Genomic DNA, 21,110 nt, shown 5'->3' with positions numbered 1-21,110 from the left:
GCTCTCCACATGTTGTGTTAGGGCTGTGACTAGCATAGGGCACTGGGACTTTGCTCTGAGCACCAAAATTTACATGGTACCTGTGGCGATCGACCTTGTAGCCCTTTGGTAAATTGCTATTTACCAAAATATTTCTATATTTAAAGATTTGTTTCACTTGTTTGCTTTGCTGTTCTACTTTTTGCTTTAAACACATATGCTTGAGAGAAGCGGGGGTAGAGAAAGGTGCTTGTTCCTGATGTTTTCCACAACTTGCATCAGGGTATCAAAATTTTTCTAAGTACTGTGTTGACCCAAAAATAAGACAGGGTCTTATATTAATTTTTGCTCCCAAAACGCATTAGGGCTTATTTTCAGGGGATTTTTTTTTATGTACAACAATCTACATTGATTCAAATACAGTCTTGTCATCTTCTTCTGGTTGCTGCACAATGATGGAGGGCGGGGTTTCACTTAACTGGGGCATATTTTGGGGGTAGGGCTAATATTACGTGCATCCTGAAAAATCATACTAGGGCTTATTTTCAAGTTAGGTCTTATTTTTGGGGAAACAGGATATATAGTATTCTTATTGTTTATATTATATATGTCATTTAATCTTCAATTTATAAACACTAAACAGAGGAATTCTACAAAGAAAAAATATTAAGAAGAAATGAACAATAGTAGCACACAATGCAACTGAAATATGTAAACAGAATCAATTGGAAACATTTTCCAGATAACAGAAGAAAGAAGTAAACATTGTTTGTCTTTCACTGAATTTTATGTCATTTTACATAGGTCTTTTAACAACATTGGAGTGTTCTTGATGCTTTTTCTCATTCTTATCGAAATTACGCTTCTTGTGGAGCCATTTTCCAATGCCAGGCTGAATTCCGTTGTAGAATAATATATCTTTCAGTATCATATCCTGGTAGTAGGAAGAAAGGAGTTAAATATTAAAGCCTTAGTATAGAAAATATCTAGTAAAAGCTCAGAATTTAGACTACTCTCAGTTGGACCCCAGCAATTCTACTTGCATAAGTATGCAAAAGCTAGAAGCTCACTTTCTCCACTACTGATTCATGCTGTTTTAATCAGCAGCTGATGGAAATTTATTTACCCTCCAAATCACAAAAACTAAAACCAAAACCAGTTTTCTGTTTGAAGTAATCAATGCATTAATAAACTACATTTCAGAATAATGGTTGCAGAGACATACCAGAAAAAATGAATTTGAGTTTGTAGCAAATCAAGCAAATGAACTAGCACAAAGGCTTATTAGTGTGGTAATAAGGGGTTTTGTGTTTATCCCACAGAATGTTTTTAAAATTTCATTTTAGAATTATAACTTCCAGAATCCTCTAGCCAACATGTCCTCTAGCGAACATGTCCAATCCCATGTGACTTTCCTCACCTATGTATTTGGCATTTAGTGTGCATTGTTCTTTCACTGTAATTGGAAGATAAACCTCAGATTATTTGCAAGAGTGATTGCTGAGGTATCTACCTCTAAGATAAGCCCACGGTAGGAAGAAAAATGGATTAATTGTAAGATTGCACTTTCCCTCATAATGTCTAGTTTGACCCCCAGATTTCTCCAGACACTTGCAGGACTTGAAATGATAGGAAAAAATACCACTTACAAACAGACAGAAATATTTGGCACCCGCCTGAAACCTAACATTTCCATGTCAGGTACACACTCATTTTCATCACCTTTTCATCAGTCAATGAAAATGTGATTTCACATTTTCATTGATTGCTGAATGGTAATACAGTGTTTATGTGCATTTATTTCGGCAGAGTAATGCTACAAGTAGTTCACTTTTCAATGGCACACATGAAAAACACCAAAAAGATATCTAGTTGCTATTAGCTAAACAAAACATGTGTGCATTTAATAAACAAATTACAGATGCATTTGAAATGTTTTTAAGGTAATGAAATATTTTTATTTGATTATCTACTGAAACTTCCTTGAACATTCATGTTCTATACTAGGAGAGGAAGCTTCTGGCTATATGGCAAGTTGCAGTATAACAGCTTCCCTGCATACCAGCATTGTGCTAAATATTGTCCCAGCCAAGGTCTTTTACAATGGTTCCCCCTTGTCTTATTACCTTTTTGTGCTTCCATTCTTTTTCCATCTGCTTTTTTATATATGCAAGTTTGAGATCATCCTACAAAAAAACAAAACAAAAACAGAACAATGGTGAACAGTTTAAACCCAATGTTTTTTCCATTATTTAGCCTTTGGTGGCTTAACTTCAAGAAATATCTAATTTTATAATCCCTCCAAGACTTCATGATTTAATTTATATGCTTTTACATAAAATACCTCATTTCAAAACAACTTGTCATGGAATATTATCACTGCAGGACACATTGGAGTTGAATAACTGTTCTCTAATAAGAAGAATAATGTTTCCCTCATAAGAAGTTTACTATCAAAACACAGACATATATTACTCTCTAAACCACCCAGCTTTTTGGAACAACTGCCTCCCTCAGTCACTCCACCACAGAAATACACATGCATATGTACAGTATATCCAAGTTGATCTTAATTTATAGAAGAAAAGAACACTGTACTGAAATAATACAAATGAATACAGTATGAAGTTAATGAGCACATTAATTATAGACCTAAATTAATCAAAGCTATGCTGGAAAGCCGATTGTGATTTTAGAAGAATTTGATAATTTCAAAGAATCAGGTCATCCCAAATTTTGATTACAATGGTCAAGAATGCAATCCAAATTAGTTATATCTGATTATAGGAGAAGAAGGCAAGGAATATCCATGTACTGTATATCACTGTTAGGAGGAAACACCTGGGCAAATACTAGTGCCCAGTTAGATCATAAATTCATAGATTTCTCTAAGGTACGGCATTTTTTATATTTCCAGAAACCAAAAGGAATATAATTTTTTTCCATAATATTTTTTTTAAGGAGGAAGCCTATGTAAAGTCACACACACTGTTTATTATACCCCTGGTGTTCTGTTTAGTTCTTTGGAAACGTGCAGAGAGTCCCTGGTCTGAAAACAAGAGAAGAGTGCAGGGCTTGCAAACTGCCATACAATGTTAGAGGTGATCAGTGTTGCTAGGGAACTAGTAGTGACTGGGAGTCAGAAACTGACAAGTGAAAAAAGATGGAAGCAGAAGGAAAGCAGAAACCTGCAAGGTCAACCGATTCAGAGACAATAGCCCCAGCTATTTAAGGGGGAAGAAAGAGTTGCAGAGAGAACAAAGCAAGGTCCTACGAGTTCCTTTGGAACAGGAATTGCACAAATAAGGACATTTGTGCAGTGCTTTCAAACCTTGTTCTCACATGCAAAACCAGCTCCTGACTGCAGTTATTCCATAAACAATCCAACCCACAAATAATATTATTGATCCAAATTCAGTGAAAATTATGTCCCAAGAAGTATCATCATTTAAAGGAGGATGAAGAAATGCACAGGCAATTCATTCCAAAACTGTTAATAGGGAAACTATACAATTGTCAGTAGGCAGTGCACAAATATGTGCTGACTGTAGAAGTCTGGATTATATACAAGTTCAATATATTCGCGAAGGCTTTCACGGCCGGGATATAATGGTTGTTGTGGTTTTTTTGGGCTCTTTGGCCGTGTTCTGAAGGTTGTTCTTCCTGAGGTTTCACTAGTCTCTGTGGCCGGCATCTTCAGAGGACAGCAACCTGTACTCTGGTGTAGTTGACTTGGGAGTGCTATATACAAGTTGCTCCCGGCAGGAGAAAGCCCCTGGCCATCTGATCTCAGGGGCCTTCCTGAACTACAGTCTGTTAGAACTGCTAACCAAGATCTTCTGGCAGAAGAGCTGAAAAAAATGGATGAGGCAGGGTAGAGTGTTGGAGGAGCCACATTACACATTATACAACATCTGCATGTCTTCCCAATCCAAGGACTGAGTCATCGGAAGAGCACAACGTTTGGCCGAGGTGAAGAAAGTCTGTAGGTAATTTCCAGCCTCTGTAGGCAGGGAGGGATTCGAAGCTCAGGTTAACCTTGACCTGTTGGAACTTCATTCTTTGTCATTACTTATATGCCAAGCTGTAACAGCTGGTTGTCCTGCTCTAACAAAAGGCAATTGTGTGCAGAAACATAAACCCCCTTGGGATCATAAAGCTTTCCACCTTGGGTGCAACTGAGGACAAACAGCATATCAATGCCATATAGACTCAAGAAGGAACTGGGCTCTTCTTGTGATTGAAGTGGGGGAATAAAATGTAATCATCCTGTTTTGAGCCAATCTGACTGGAGCACAGAGAACTCAGTGCAGTATTAGGCACATATATATTTAAAGATAAATGGCAGGCAATCAAGTACTAGAGATGATGAATGCTCAAGTGAAAAGAAAACATAGAAAGGAAAGCAAACTTTTAAAATGGGCATTTAAAATGACACAGCTAGGTAGGGGAGAACTTTTAATTATGCAGAACAGTACTGGATGAACAGATCTTCAATTAACAGTAATTTCCTATAAACTTTTGGAACCTCTCTGACTTTTTAGAGACATGACAAGTAAGCTGAATAAGTCTTCCTTAGTATAGCAATATAGGTAAGGATCATTACAGTCTCTGAGTAGAAAGTTCGTATTAGCTTCTACCCCAAACTGCCCCCAATAGTTTCCTAGCAACACTGCTCATGTTGGTTTTCCTTCAAAAGGAAAACTAACACCCCTGGTGGCACCGCAGACTGCCTTGGGGGTGAGCTTCTTAAAGCGACAGAATATGCCAATCCATTATGTCATAGCTACCAACTGACAAGCTATCTTACACTAGCCACAGGCATCATCGTGACAACATAATGGCTGCAAGAGTTTATCTTGATGCATCAAGAAAGGTGTCATGTATTTGAAATTATGTAACTCATTCTCTACAGTTTGCACCAACAAATCAGAAAAGGAAAATGAATCATGAAATTATAGAATTGTTAAGAACTGGCTAGGGAAACTTGACCTTCTGCTATGAAGCAAAAATAGCCATCCCCCAAGTATGTCACAGAACATTTCAAGCCAGATTAATATGCAGGAGCACTGCTGAACAATGGTTAAAAATTGTGCTCAAGTAATCTCAAGGAAAGGGACATGGTGGCACTGCAGGTTAAACCGCAGAAGCCTCAGTGCTGCAAGGTCAGAAGACCAGCAGTCGTAAGATCGAATTCATGTGACGGAGTGAGCTCCCGTCGCTTGTCCCAGCTCCTGCCAACCTAGCAGTTTGAAAGCATGTAAAAATGTGAGTAGACAAATAGGTACCACCTCGTTGGGAAGGTAACAGCGTGCCGTGTCTAGTTGCGCTGGCCACGTGACCATGGAAACTGTCTTCAGTCAAATGCTGGCTGTATGGCTTCAAAATGGGGATGAGCACCGCCCCCTAGAGTTGGACATGACTGGACTAAATGTCAAGGGGAACCTTTACCTTTACCTAATCTCAAGGAACTAGCTAAGTCCGCCTCAAGGATCTGTGGAACTGGTTGGTTTGGAACTGCATTAACAGAAGAACATGATTACATTTGTGTGTGTGTGTGTGTGTGTGTGTGTGTGTGTGTGTGTGTGTGTGTGTGTGTGTGTGTGTGTGTGTGTGTGTGTGTGTGTGTGTGTGTGTGTGTGTGTGTAGAGCATTGAAACAATGCTGGTGAAAATATATTTCAAAATCCCAATGAGAAAATTTAAATGCCACCAGTCAATGAAAATTAAAAGAACACTAGCAGGCATTTCTAGCAGTTTAACAATGCCTTTCTAGACACTGTCACAGAGGAAGACAATTTCAAGTCAACTGCAGAATACTGAAAGAGGTAAACGGACATAACTCAATGCGAATGCAATTCGAGAGTAGTACAAACCTAGCTAAGGTGCAACTCAACATTTGATAGTTAAAAGTGTGGCAAATTACTATGTAATAAATGTGACATAAGCAACATCACAACAACCACAATGAAAAAAATATTCAAGTAAATCTATCTGTGTGGTTTGTTTTCCTGTTTCATTTTCCCAACACTCTCTTTTCATGATGGAGCAGAAAGCATGCCAAAGAACTCTGGAATCATAGTAGTGATTTGCTCGGTAGTTGGACTGCAGTCTAAGAGCTGGGCAGGAATGAAGTGTGCGGCTTATGATTTGAAGCCTGCTTATATGACTTGAAGATGCCCACAAGGCTCCTTCAATCCACAACAATGGTCCAAATCCTGTTGCTTAGCATAGTAAATCACACCACAGTAGGCTCATTGAATCAGTGGGGATTTGGTGAGCCAATTCTTCCATAAGTTTCATTGATTCAAATGGGGCAATTCTGAATCAATGGAATTTATGGAAGAATTGACTCACCAAATCCCCACTGATTCAATGGGCCTACTGTGGTGTGATTTACTATATTAAGCAACAGAATTTTGGCCAATATTTCAGAAAAGATTAGTTAATTTTTGTCCATGTATTATGTTTTTGAGATAATAGAGTCTATGATGACTGGAAGTTTTTCTCCAGATCAGTGACATGGAATGGGATAAAAATAATTTCTAATAAGCATCTTAGAATGGCAGGGCTGGAAGGGACCCTATGGATTATCGAGTCCAGTCTCTGTCAAGGAAACACAGTGGGCAATTGAACCCCCAACCTCTGCAGCTCTGCAGCTTAAGTACTGAGTTATGTGGCTCCCAAGACTTTTGTCTTCCCTTCTCTGCACCTATAGAAACCATGTTGCTGAATTTCCGCAGCAGCTGGTGGAAACAAAAACATTTATTGCAAATATTTCACATGCTTTAAATGTCTTCTGTCAGGTTATTACAGAAATTTGGCATAGACAGGTTTAATGCCATTTAAAGCAAGCAAATGATTCCTTTAATCTCAATATTCGGCAGATTGTCTTCTCCCACCCAGATCTACCCGGATCACCCGTCATAGCCAGCAGGGACGGCTGAGAGGTCTGATGCCGAGGGAGGCCCAGAAGGAAAAAACAAGAAATCGGGCCTTCTTGGCTGTGGCCCCTCGGCTGTGGAACACCCTCCCTACCGAAATTCGGATGGCACCCTCGCTGGGCATTTTCAAAAGCCAGCTGAAAACTTGGCTATTCAAGCAGGCCTTCCCTTCAGTCAATTAGGTCATTCTTATTTCTTATTTCTCTTCTTTTGATTTTTGCCATCTTGGGACTGTTTGCCTTAAATTAATTCGTTAAAATCGTAAATCTACGATATTATATTTTATATTGTTTTGTTTTTATCTATGTAAAACTGTGTATATTTTAAATTGTTTTTATCTTGTATGTTGTGAACCGCCCAGAGTAAACTATGTCTAGATGGGCAGCATATAAATGCGATAAATAAAATAAAATAAATAAATAAATTGTAGGAGCTTGTTGCTACATTTCGGCAGTAATGCACTGCAGTGTATTTCTAGTCCTCCCCTCCCTGGTTGCCACAGGATTTCAGTGGCACAATTTGCTCACATTTCAGGAGGGGCACAAGTGGCAAGTACTAGAGTGAAGAAGACAAAACAGGTCCCTTGAATAACTGCTGGCACCTGTGGATGTTTTTGTTTGCTTTGTTTGCAAATTTCCATGCAGCTCAAGACGGTACATCAGGCAGGAGCTGCTGTTCCCATGTAGTAGTAGTAGTAGTAAGTAGTAGTAGTAAGTAGTAGTAGTAGTAGTAGTAGTAGTAATAATAATAATAATAATAATAATAATAATAATAATAATAATAATAATAATAATAATAATAATAATAATAATAATAATAATAATAATAATAATAATAATAATATGGCTTCAAAGAGACATTTGTATTCTTCCATGTTTTGTCAAGCAGCTCTGGCTCTAGTGCTGCTGAAAAGAACTTGGGGCGTACATCCAGTTTTGGGCTGTGTTTATATGTGTTGTTTGTTTTATATATATCAAAACAAACAACATATATATATCAAAACAAACAACATATATATCAAAGGTTTCCACATAGCGTAAGTGGGGGAAAAGCTGTCACAATACCGTGGCGATAGTGGCCTCCCAAACACAGCATGTTGTCTATAAACTGTAGAAGCATTTTTGTAAGTCTGTGTTTGCAATACTCATACCAATATACAGCCCCATAGAATCAGGGAGTGTTACACCTACTCTAGCGCTACTCTATGCCAAGCAATAGGATGCCAGCCTGTAAGTTAGCAGGACCAGTAAGATTAGACAGTGACTCCATCATAGTATTCTACCCCACCTCCCATACATCTCTCTAAGTCTGCTCTGTACATGACTCAATATCTCTTATCTTTGCCATAAATTAAACTACCAACTAGCAATGTAAACAGTGATATATACTTTCCCACAAGGATTTCAGGAAAGTGTTATAATGTTCCATATTCTAATTGTATGATCTTCCCCACCCAAGCAAATACAACCCAACCCGCATTTACATTTAATGACATCATTTTATTGGCTCATTACTGATAATCAATTTCCTTCCCACTCATTTCAAGTTAGATGTCAAAACATCTAGCAGCAGAGATGCAGACTCTATAGTATGTATAGAGCTGCATCCAAGGGGAAATGCTGTGTTTTTCCAGATCCTGCCACTCCTTTCCTCTTCAGTAACATCTGGATTTATAGCCAGGGACATTTTCATTACAAGAGAAAATCTTGCTTTTATTAGGGACAGTTTCCAAAAGATTGAAACATATATTATGAGATCACTGGCATTCTAATCAAAACACGATACTTTTAGCACAGTATTAAGTTGAGGGCATGTTAGTTCAGCAGATGTTAACAGCTAGAAGGCTAATATTCCACAGATAGCTGGTGATATTGCTATATTTTCCCTTGTGCAGATACACAAATCTCAATGGTTTGTAATGCTCCCCTTGAATAAGAAGTGAGCTTTGTGGCTCTGAAAATTATCCTTCAATTTGCATTTTAATCCGAGCCAGGAAGATCACATCAACCCAAACCACATCCTCTGCTAGCCAGCATCTTCATCCTACAGTACTTCACTTGTCTACTGGTGGGAGTGTGGATGGGATAAATCTCTTTCGCACAAGCACACTCCAGCTCTTGGCATTCTGCTACAGTTGTGAGGTGGGTCTTAGTGGTGCAGGATAGTTTTCTCAAGGAATGGGCTATGGAGGCTCACAGGATGGTTGTGGGATACTTTCAACAGTTACATTTCTTACAACATTAAGGACACAATGAGACCTGATTTTGCTTAGAGTAATTGACTGTGTATAAGTGAAGCCATTTCCCAAGCTTGGTTGAAACATAATATAACATAAGATTAAACCAAGTTAATATAAGAAACAAAACAGTAAAATAGCAGCATTTTCAAAACTGTACAGTAGTAATGGAAATAGCATAGCACACGCACGCACACGCACACGCACACGCACACGCACACGCACACACAGGTCTTGGGACAATAAATGAGGGTGGTGTATTGACATTACTTTGGGCTTCTTGGGGAAAGCCAGGGTATTTTTAACGAATATTAGCTTACAGACTTGTGGACTCAAGCTGTCATTTCTATATTTTTTTTGTCATTGAATGTGGCAAACAAGAACATCAAAATATTGTTTCAAATTGGAGTCAAAGCAAACATGTGGTTACAATCATCTCTATAATGCACGGGAAGCCACAGGCTGACTGTCCATGTTACACCACTTTCACACCAATTGACGGATCGGTGTGGATGTGGATGTGTATATTTAAGGGAATAAATGCTCATGGGAGTGGGGGAAAATTTAACTGTGCTTTCATGGTTCCCTGCTCATTTTAAATGTGCCTCCTATCTTGATAACGGGAAGGAAAGAAGATAGACACTTCAGGTCTGGACTATTAATTTTTTCCCCCGTCACCATGGTAACATACTTTGCAACAGTGTGGGGCTACAGAAGGAGAGCTTCAGTTCATTTTTTCTTTCTAAACTCTGTTTTTATTTGTCATGGCTTTTTGGTAAAGAACCTAATCTTTTGGTTGCTCAGCTGTATTAGGTCTGCCTCTGGAGCTCACATGAGAAAACACTCCTTTAGAAGTCAGTTCTATTAAAACACAATGACCAAAATCTGACCTGAAAGTAGGAAAACTTTGGTCACAAATCTCAACAGCTTGAATGCATCAAATTCTGTCCCATTTAGGACAGAAGATGCTGAAGTATTGTAGCTATTTTCCTTATTTAGGATTTGGAATTTTGGGTTGTCAGTGTAATTATGGAATTGAAAGAGAATTGCATTAGGAACCAAAATACAGTTGTTTTTAAAGTGTATTCAGATGGTTGCTGATGAGCCAATTAATTCTCATCTAGAAAGAAAAGTGAGTCAGGTAAGAAAGTTATCTTAGAATAAAAGTTGCATAGAATGTGTCTTGGGTTCTTCCCTGACCCCATGAGAGTTCCAATGTTTTGACACTTAGCAGCAGAGTGAGGATTTGGTTTTGTGTTACATTTACATGGATTGCACATCCTGAACCTATTGAGAATTTCTATCCTCCAACCGAATGATGCCCACCGACCGGCCACATCAGACCATTCCTGTTCCTTGGCATCATGGTTTGCCACAAAACAATATGGGACATTTTGATCCCAAAATATTACACTGACTGTGACAAAAAAAAAAAGCATTCCAGTGTACAAATGCAATAGACTCATTGGAACAATTTTTGTCCTAGACACTTTTATTTCTTTTTTGAATAATGTGCAAATAGATTTTTGAGCAGATATCCATATTAATCCTTTACCAGAAAAATCAACCAAAAACTGTATGTCATGTACTGCCTAGTTTTATTTATTGTAAGCATTCGTGAACTGCAGCCTATATCGTTAGACATAAGTAAATGTGCATGGTGAACACATCTTAAAAATAAACATAACTATCCTTCAGCCAATGGGAGAGAGACTTAGAAAGACCCTTCTGAGAGTGGAAAAACATTGTGAGTAAAATGTATTCGCGAAGGCTTTCACGGCCAGGATCTAATGGTTGTGGTGGGTTTTTCGGGCTCTATGGCCGTGTTCTGAAGGTTGTTCTTCCTAACATTTCACCAGTCTCTGTGGCCGGCATCTTCAGAGGACAGCATTCTGTGCTCTGAAGATGCTGTCCTCTGAAGATGCCAGCCACAGAGACTGGTGAAATGTTAGGAAGAACAACCTTCAGAACACGGCCAAAGAGCCCGAAAAACCCACAACAACCATTGTGAGTAGACTTGGGCATCCTCTGGGCAACAGCGTGCAGTGGCAAAATCTTCACTTTCAGAAGCATTGCACTAGAACAGCAGCAAACGCACCCATTCATGAATGCCAACCCCCTGGATGACATCTGAAGTCAAGGAAAAGTTTCTGTACACATCTCAAGCTCTGATCACTTCTAGTCAAAATTAGTCTGATTGTCTTGACATTTTTATTGGTTTTTTATTTTGCCTATATTCCAGGTGTGTCCATGGCTTTGAATTGTGCAAAGCTCCAATATTAACAAAGAAAGAAGTCAATTGGATGGTCGTATATTAGGAAAAAGGGCACATCAGAATTATAAATCTCTCTGTAAGAAGGAAATAAAAGTCTCCCAAAGGAATATGAAACTTGAACAATTTCAGAATCTTGGTGGGGATCTGAGAAATCCTAGAAAAAAACAAAACTGACATATTTTTACTTTTCTGTTCATACTCTAAAGGATATGGTTTTCTGTGAGGAGGAATTGGGTGCTAAGAATCTATGTAATTTTTATTGTAATCCTATTCAGAATTTAAAGCTGAAAGCACGCAGGGCTCAAAAGTGGTGACAACCACTTATCTTTTGTAAGAGGCCTTCAAGGCCAAATCAGCTTGTTCCCCGATACTGCACTAATTGGAAGTGGTGTGAAGAGGGGGGCAAAAAGTGCTTTTATCTTTGTAAACATTTGAGAGAACTCAAACCCTGTTGACAGACCATCTGGAAGGCCTAGACTGGGATGTTTAATGTCTAAAAAGAGGTTCAGATGTTACTTTAGTTGGCTTACTTCAGCTCTCAGAGATGCTATGCTCAACTGCTGTCCTACTATGTCATGCCTGGAAGAACTGTGCGGACTCTATACTAATGTGAAGGTATTAGGTAGATTGCCTTAGCTTTGTTATTTTCCGGTGTGTTCTCTTATTTATCGTAGCTTTCACTTTTTTTCTTTTCTCTTTTTTTGCTCCAAGTGCTTTTTGAAAACTTGTTGAAACTGTTTTGAAACTTTTGCCTTTTTGCCTTCTCACTATCTTTAATAAAATATATAAAAATTCTCCAATCAACCAACCAAATGGGTTTTTGGCTCAGAGAGTTTGTGGTACTGAAACCAGGTCTTGCCTGACCAGCCACTAGGACTTTTAATGTTCTAGCAGGTGTGGTGGCAGCCCTACCTTGCAAAGTAGGTGTACTGGTTTTCAGTGCTGAATCTTGTGTATTTTTGGATTTCCTGGAAGCACTGTCAACTCTAATTAGACTAAAGGTGTTGAAAGGCACTGGGGCCAGGCAGGTTTCTTAGTCATTACCACATTTGACTCTCCTAGGTTCACCTGCACCAAGGTAAGCAGTGGAGTGTGACTGAGTCCCTGAGAGAGGGACTCCCTGAACCCAAGAACCATCACAGACTACAACTGACAAATATTGGCAAACCGCCTTGATCAGAGAGGAAATACAGCATGCATACAATTTCTAAATGCAAAACACACGAATTCCATTGTGAGAAAAAAATAAACAAAGCCTTGCAACCTGTTATGAACAAAAGATGAGATGGGAATGTGGAAGTTATTTGGCAACACTCTGAAATAAACACTGAGATCTTTTTACATCCCTAGCGATACTTGACCATTAAGGAGGAGGCTGCAGCTGCAGCTCTTGAATGGTTATATATATATAAATATAAAACACTCCACAGTATTTCTATAGCTGCTAGACTAAAGACAGAAGAAAATATATGAGATAAGACTAAATACATTGTCCAACACTGACTACACAGTATGGACATAGCATTCTTAAACGACTGCAATCAAGTTTCCAGGATAAAGTGTAATATTATATTGCCCCAGTGAATTTACATCATATTCACTACCAAGAATTTTAAGGGAAAATATGTCAACTACTGGATTTCTATCCAAGGCTCCGCAAAACAGCTTGATAAGGCTAACATTGGCTTCTGCTCTCGTCTGAAATCTACACAGATGTGAGCTGATGGAGTGAAACACAGCCAGTGAAGACCACAGTCCATTCCTTAAGTCTAAGAGTCCTAAGATTTCTAAGCATTGCTGGTCCTGGGGATCAGCAAGTCCTTGCCATTTTTAATGCTTGCCCCATGCATCAAATTTACAATGTTCTTAAATTTACACACAAAAAATAAGATTTAAATTGTTTAATTTTAATTTTATTTTATTTGCGTGCCATCGAGTCCATTCTCACTTATGGTGATCGTTTCTAGGTTTTTTAAAGGCATAAAATACGCAGAAGTGGTTTTTTCCATTCCTTTCTTCTGCGGGCACCCTGGCACTGTGCAGCTCGACCAAGCCTGCAGAGGCTGCATCTTCTCCTGGGAGGGGCAGTGGAGACTCAGCCTCCAAACCTTTGGCTCCACAGCCAGGTACCAACTCAGTACTAATAGTGTAACGTTCCTCTTTGCTCATTAGTCTGAAAGAAATGGACATCTGAGTTTCTCAAATGCCTATAGTGAACAAAAAATTACAGAGCCTCAAGTGAAGAGAAAACTTAAACACGGATTGCTCTCACAGCCACTCCTTAGAAGATTTTTGATAAAGTCATTCAGAATTAACCCAGAAGTATCCCTATCCATAAATTGTGGTTATTTGTCATATTTCTTTGTATCTCTATGTACTGAACATCATAAAGACTCATATGTCCTGGGAACTGACAAGGTTCCTTTTTGTGGGTGGGGGGTGGGTGTGAAATAACAACATTTTTTCTTTTAACTGCTGGATAGCTCAGTGGTTTAGGCATCTACCTGTAGAGCCAGAGGTTGGGAGTTCAATTCCCCACTGTGCCTCCTTGAGAGGCCCTGGATTCAATGATCCATACGGTAACTTTCAGCTTTATGGTTCTATTCTATTCTATTCTATTCTATTCTATTCTATTCTATTCTTCTGCTTCATGATCCTCTAAATATGTAGAAAGCACTGTGTTATTTGGGGCCATTTAGGGAATAGTAAGCAATATTATCAACTGTAATGTCATTATAGTTTAGTGTAACATATAATATTTACTTGTTACTCCTAAAATGTTACTTTCAGGAGAATTTTTTAACTTTTTCCTAATATTTAAGAGAATAAACAGTAATAAAATGACGAAAATCTAAGAGAGCAGCATATTACCATCTCACTAATCTTTAAATAACAAATAAAAGTAATGTGAACAAATCAGTTTCATTTTTATTTTTTTGAAAAAGCAATTATATTTTTAAAATAATGTTCCAAACTTCGCTGATAGGCATTCAGCCTCTTGAGAATGATTACACTTATTCTGCATGTTGTTTTAAATATCTACATAATTTAAAAACTGTATCACCCTGACATTCTGGAATATATTAGGATTTATATAAAGCCAAATAAAATATTCTCCACCCTGCTTCATAGATTGACAAGACCAAAAACACATCCTACACAGAGCAGCTGAATGTATACTGGATCGATTACAAGTCTTCAGTTTCTTTTTTAAAAATTAGTTCACTAGCCTAAAAATATTCTTGACAGACTCTTCTAGGTAATCAAGATAGAGGAAGGCAAAATGTGAAATATAGACCATAATTACAAGGGTTTTCTAAAAAAAGCAAGATGAAGTTGAGCAGTATTTATTAGAGAAAAATGAATACTGCCTGCTTAATTATTTATTTTATTTATTTATTGGACTTATATACCGCCGCATAGCGCTACAAGCACTCTCCGGGCGGTTTACAATTTTTAAATTATACAGGCTACACATTGCCCCCCCAGCAAGCTGGGTACTCATTTTACCGACCTCGGAAGGATGGAAGGCTGAGTCAACCTTGAGCCGGCTACCTGGGATTTGAACCCCAGGTTGTGAGCACAGTTTTAGCTGCAGTACAGCGTTTTAACCACTGTGCCACGAGGCTCCTAATTAATAAAACATTAAATTTTAACCATACTGAATTATACAATAGTTAAGTGGAATATGAATATTTAATGGTATGGAAGTTGTGGGAACTTCATAAAGATGGAATTTAAACATTTGCAGTCTCTGTGGCAAAATTATGATGACTTCGTCTTATATTACTGCTAATTTTTCAGATGCTCCCCTTGCTTTCCTAATGTGTAAGAGACCTGCTGGATCATATCATAGGTAGTCCAGGACTGTGCTCTAATAGAGGCCGTCAACAATGCTTATGGGAAGCCCGCAAGCAAGGAATGAGGTCAGTAGAACTCACCTGCTATTGGTCCCTAGCAAACAATATCAAAAGATTTCCAGGGAGCAGTAGCCTTGTTAGTTTGTTCCAGCAAAAACACCATGGAATCTTGTAGCACTTTATAGACTCAGATGCTGTTTGACATAAGCCACAGCAACAGACCTCATGAGAGAGACACTGATCCTGAAACCAGATCCTGTAGTACAGCTGGATGCCGGCTCTGTCCCTAAGCTTACACTGAAAACATAATTAAAGGGCCTAAAAATGTAATGTAGTGTACTCTGCAGTATTAGAAGTTTATACAGCTACATAATGTCCAATGTGATGTATTACCATCTTTTGCCAAAAATGTCTCATAGCACTTCATATAAGACAGATGGGCCAGTCTTTATACAAAATAATAAATGGAAACAGGACTGTAATGCTTTTTCTCATCCAGCCCACTGAATGGATAATGGCATTAAGGAACAGAATAAGATTGGCAGTGCCAGAGTTTTAATGAAAAAAAAGGGAAGATAGTCTTCAAAAGGTACTAAGAAAAATGTCTGATAATTTACAGAAGAATTCCCAAGTTCTTGCCTAGAGCATTTCAACCACTCTTCAGTAGAGACAGTGGTTGTTTTTCATCTGAATAACACATTTCTTTGTCTTGTGGATAAGTAAGTTATGTAAGAGATTAAAAAGCAACGGAACTGGGCCAAGGTACAGAAAATAATTTCTTTAGACCTGACAGTCTTTAGAAAGCAACATTTCTGCACCTCCCCATGTCATTTCAAGATGAAGCACGCCTTTCCTACAGAATATGTGAGGATAATGGATCATTTTTGAGAAATAAAATTACCACAGAATTATGAACCCATTTTAAAATGGAAACAGCTAAAATATTGGAAAAATGAATGTAAAACATGCTTTAGTTAATGTAGGAAAGGTGTAAATTAGATAAAGTATGTAAATAAACATGTACATTAGGTAAAATGCATGAATAAACATGCACATTTGGGAAAAAATATGAAAAATGTGTATGAATTTCAATTCCAGAAGAAAAATGCCATATCGCAATATGAGAAAGCATAGGGAAAAACACATCCATGGTTAAAAAAACCCAAAAAAAACCATAAACAAAACAAAAACTCAAGGCACATGTGTGATTGCATCAGAAAGAGCGGCTTTATCAGGAACTTTCAGTGGAAGATGTGTTTTAGGACTCAGAGGGATTTTCAGGGCTAGGGTGACTGCTTACCTTTCTTACTAACCTATTGGGAAAGTTTATTTCCTCAGGCTTGAGACACTGTGTGTCCACTGTGTGTTTAACTCCTCTCCTTTATTTGTGTCCACTGTGTGTTTAACTCCTTTTTTGACTTTTGAGGAGAACAGACATGATTTATCTCTGCTCCTATCTTTTGCCACAGAGCTGCAATGGAAAAACTAAACCTCAAATAGTTGGGACTGGACTTTGTTTCTTTTATTCTCCCTTACTTTCCTGATTGTAGTTGAAGAATTAACTGTGGGTAAAGATGCATTTATAATATTTACAGTGTGATTTATTACAAACAAAGAGAGATGGATTGGAAGCTGGGTTTTTAGCTATACTCTGTCATGTTTCCCTGTGCTGTACCTGGTTTATTTTTGTACATTATGCTCTGCTGACAAAAGAATCAACCAAATTGCTAAATAGACCCAACAAATAGATTGCACCAGATCACTCCACCAGTGATCCAAATTGTGATCTATTTCCCCATGTGATCTAAGTCTGAAATGTCAAACTCAATGGGCCTTAGTCACACTATAGTTGTTTATTATTATTATTATTATTATTATTATTATTATTATTATTATTATTATTATTATTATTATTATTATTATTATTATTATTATTATTATTATTATTATTATTATTATTATTATTATTATTATTATTATTATGCTGAAAGCATATACTTTACAGCATTTGGTATGTCATGAGGCTTTTCCAAGATTGCCACACCTGGAGAAGTGGAATCTTCATTCACAAATTTCAGAAACCTTTTACTTACATATGTGAAATTTTCAAATGATGGCTTTACTGTTTGTAGAAGTAGCATCTGAATCACTGGATCTAAATCTGCAAAATAGAAAGATGGGAAACAAATTGTGTTTCATTTTATAACAAAGCTGAGGGAAGAAACAAAACTTTATGTTGCACAAATACAATAATTGCTAAAGTAAATATATGTTAGAACAATGGGGCTATTGTTATACTTGTTAGGGTGGGGTTTCCCATTATTTTGTTGGCTGATAGCTTGTAAACAGGGTATATTCCAATTGGTTTCTTATAATAAATGTGTTTTAGTGTTACATTAGATTCTCTGAAAAGAATGGTTAAATAAACTGCATATGTAATCAGGAATGAATTCCATTAAACCTTCACAATCATATCACAAAGGGGTTATTCGTTTTTAATTCCGCTGTTCTGGTATGTAACACCTATGTTATGTCCAGATAGGCGGGATAGAAATAAAATAAATAAATAAATAAATTATAAAAATGAATGATGACACAAGATAAACATTAACACATTCCCAGCTAGCTTTAAACCTCTGTCTCTTTCTCTTGAAAGAGAAAGAGAAAACACACAGTGTTTTACGAGAATAATAATAGTGGCCTGCCTTCTTCAACTCCTCCGTAGTCTATACAACAGACTGGCAAGACAGGCCACTATTATTATTCTCATAAAACATTGTGTGTTTTCTCTTATGCATACATATATACATGCAGCTTTTTAAAAAAGAAGGAATTGTGACATATGGTGACTTTTTATATAGTTTTATTAATTCAGAATTTTTATTCTTTTTTTAATACAGCAGAAGGACAATTACGATTTCCAGCAAAAGACATCTCCCTAACTTTACACCCACTTTTTACTTCAGAAGCAACCATACATGATTAATAGAAACTGGAATATGTTCTGTCATAAATTTGAGTGTAAAAGCGAAGGTAGCATTTGACTGAAGGGAGCCATAAACTCATCATCATCATCATCATTATTATTATTATTATTATTATTATTATTATTATTATTATTATTATTATTATTATTATTATTATTATTATTATTATTATTATTATTATTATTATTATTATTATTATTATTATTATTAACTCCAGGCACAGTCAAAATTAAAAAAGCATGGACTGGTATTACATAACAGATGCAAGTTTTAACCAAAAACCTAAGTATCTGTTTAATATCAATGCAGTATGTATGCTGTTCCTAATGTTACCATTTTTGGTAGCTCTGATGGTGCTGTGATTTCTGAGATCTGCAACTGCTTATAGAACTGTGTGAAATTTCTTGATATTGTTCCCAAAGCCCCAATGATTAGAGGGACCACTGAAGTGTGTTTCTTCCAGAGGCCAGATGTTTCGATTGCCAGGTCTCTGTACTTTGTTAGTTTTTCCTCATTCTTTATTTTCAACTCTGGCATCCCCTGGAACTGCAATGTCAACGATCTGGCCATCTTTCTATTACTATTATGCCTGGTGTGTTATCTTCAAGGTGTCTATCTGTTTGGATCCTGAAATCCCACAAGATCTTGATATTATATATGTACAGCAAGACAGAGAAAGGGAAGTCATTCTTCACACAGTGAATAGTTAACCTGTGCCATTTGTTACCACCAGAATTAACTAATTTCCACCAACATGAACAGCATTGAAAAGAGGATGGATAAATCAATGGAGGATGTTATTAACATCTATATCTCAAAGGCAGTATACTGGGAGCACATGTGGGAGTGCACTGTTGTACATGGCTTGCTTGTAGTTCCTACATTGGCAGCTGCTTGGCCAGCTAGAAGAGAATGTTAGACTGGACAGATCTTGTGATTGGATCCACCATGGTTCTTCTTGAATTCTTATGGTTACTTAACTTGTCAGTCTTTCTCCACTCCACCCACCCCACCCATGCATGCTGTCCTTCAATACCGGTGTCTCAATGTCATGGCAGACATGAATTTATATCACATATAGTGTTACTATAGTTAAAGGGGGGAGGGGGAAGACAGTAATGACTATTGAGTATCCCAGCCTAAGCTAATGAAAAAGGAACAATTAACATTTACATATGCAATGAAACAAAGGGGGAAAGAAAGAGAGAGTAAGCGGTAATTACAGCCAAAGGCCTAAAGAGTAATGGTCCAAGGACACAGCTGCTGCCAGTTTAACAAGTCAGCAAAATAATAATAAGTATGGGCTTCAGGGTCCATGCTGCTAATTACTTAAGCTTCCATTTATGCAGAAGGCTTAGCATCTGACCAGAGATAATACAAAGGGGGTTGTTAAATATTGAATACGGCTGTTAAGTGGCTACTTCGGAATGTCTGAGTGACATCTGGGCTCTTTGGAAGACCAGAGACAAGTTTCAGAAGACTTGCAAAGTCAGAGCTTGTTAGTTCCACCAAGAGTGCAATCAAAAGATCTGTTTGTCCTGTGGTCTTCACAGATCATTTCAGTATTTCCTCCAATAATCAAGACAAGGTTGTCACCAAATCTGCATAGATATGATTTTTAATATACTACACTCAGCCTGTAGTGTTCTTGTTTTTGCTGCTGTTATTGCACTTGGAAAAGATCAGTCTACATCCCAATCCAGAGAAGGGCAGTGCCAAAGAATGCTCCAACTACCATACAATTGCACTCATTTCACACGTTACTGTAGCAAGGTTATGCTCAAAATCCTACAAGGTAGGCTTCAGCAGTTTGTGGACCAAGAACTCCCAGAAGTACAGGTAGGATTTTGAAGGGGCAGAGAAACTAGAGACCAAATTGCTAAAATGCACTGGATTATAGAGAAAGCCAGAAAAACATTGACTTCTGCTTCATTGACTATGCAAAAGCCTTTGACTGTGTGGACCACAGAAAACTATGGCAAGTCCTTAAAGAAATGGGAGTGCCTGACCACCTTATCTGTCTCCTGAGAAATCTATACATGGGACAGGAAGCAACAATGAGAACTGGATATGGAACAACTGATTGGTTCAAAATTGGGAAAGGAATACAACAAGGCTCTATATTGTCCTTCTGCTTATTTAACTTATATGCAGAATACATAATGGGAAAGGCTGGACTGGAGGAATCCCAAACTGGAATTAGTATTGCCAGAAGAAATATCAACAACCTCCGATATGCAGATGATACCACTCTGATGGCAGAAAGTGAGGAAGAATTAAAGAATCTCGTAATGAGGGTGAAAGAGGAGAGTGCCAAAAATGGTCTGAAGCTCAACATCAAAAAAACTGGTATCATGGCCACTGGTCCCATCACCTCTTGTCAAATGCAGTGACAGATTTTACTTTCTTGGGCTCCATGATCACTGCAGATGGTGACAGCAGCCACGAAATTAAAAGACGCCTGCTTCTTGGGAGGGAAGCGATGACAAACCTAGACAGCATCCTTAAAAGCAGAGACATCACCTTGCCAACAAAGGTCTGCATAGTCAAAGCTATGGTTTTTCCTGTAGCGATGTATGGAAGTGAGAGCTGGACCATAAAGAAGGCTGACTGCCAAAGAATTGATGCTTTTGAATTGTGGTGCTGGAGGAGGCTCTTGAGAGTTCCCTGGACTGCAAGAAAAACAAATCTATCAGTTCTGAAGGAAATAAACCCTGAGTGTTCACTGGAAGGACAGATCCTGAAGCTGAGGTTCCAAGACTTTGGCCATCTCATGAGAAGAGAAGGCTCCCTGGAAAAGACCCTGATGTTGGGAAAGTATGAAGGCTAG

At 37.8% G+C, this 21,110-nt stretch overlaps 1 protein-coding gene across 1 annotated transcript in view; it reads right to left on the bottom strand.

Moving 5' to 3' along the window:
- Window positions 1-343: 343 nt before the first annotated feature.
- Window positions 344-21,110, bottom strand: part of CNBD1 (cyclic nucleotide binding domain containing 1) — a 161,793-nt gene continuing 141,026 nt past the window's right edge. Inside the window, exons 11-13 of the mRNA XM_078393088.1 lie at window positions 17,387-17,454; window positions 2,106-2,165; window positions 344-913 (exon numbers count right to left, since the gene is read on the bottom strand). Coding sequence (XP_078249214.1) covers window positions 776-913; window positions 2,106-2,165; window positions 17,387-17,454 — 266 coding nt within the window. The 3' untranslated portion in view covers window positions 344-775. The remainder of the gene's footprint in view (window positions 914-2,105; window positions 2,166-17,386; window positions 17,455-21,110) is intronic.

The sequence above is a fragment of the Pogona vitticeps genome, chromosome 4, assembly GCF_051106095.1.
Source record: "Pogona vitticeps strain Pit_001003342236 chromosome 4, PviZW2.1, whole genome shotgun sequence".
In the NCBI taxonomy this organism is placed as follows: domain Eukaryota; kingdom Metazoa; phylum Chordata; class Lepidosauria; order Squamata; family Agamidae; genus Pogona; species Pogona vitticeps.
Note: the sequence above shows the minus strand (reverse complement) of the source record. Positions and strands in the feature narration are given on the sequence as shown.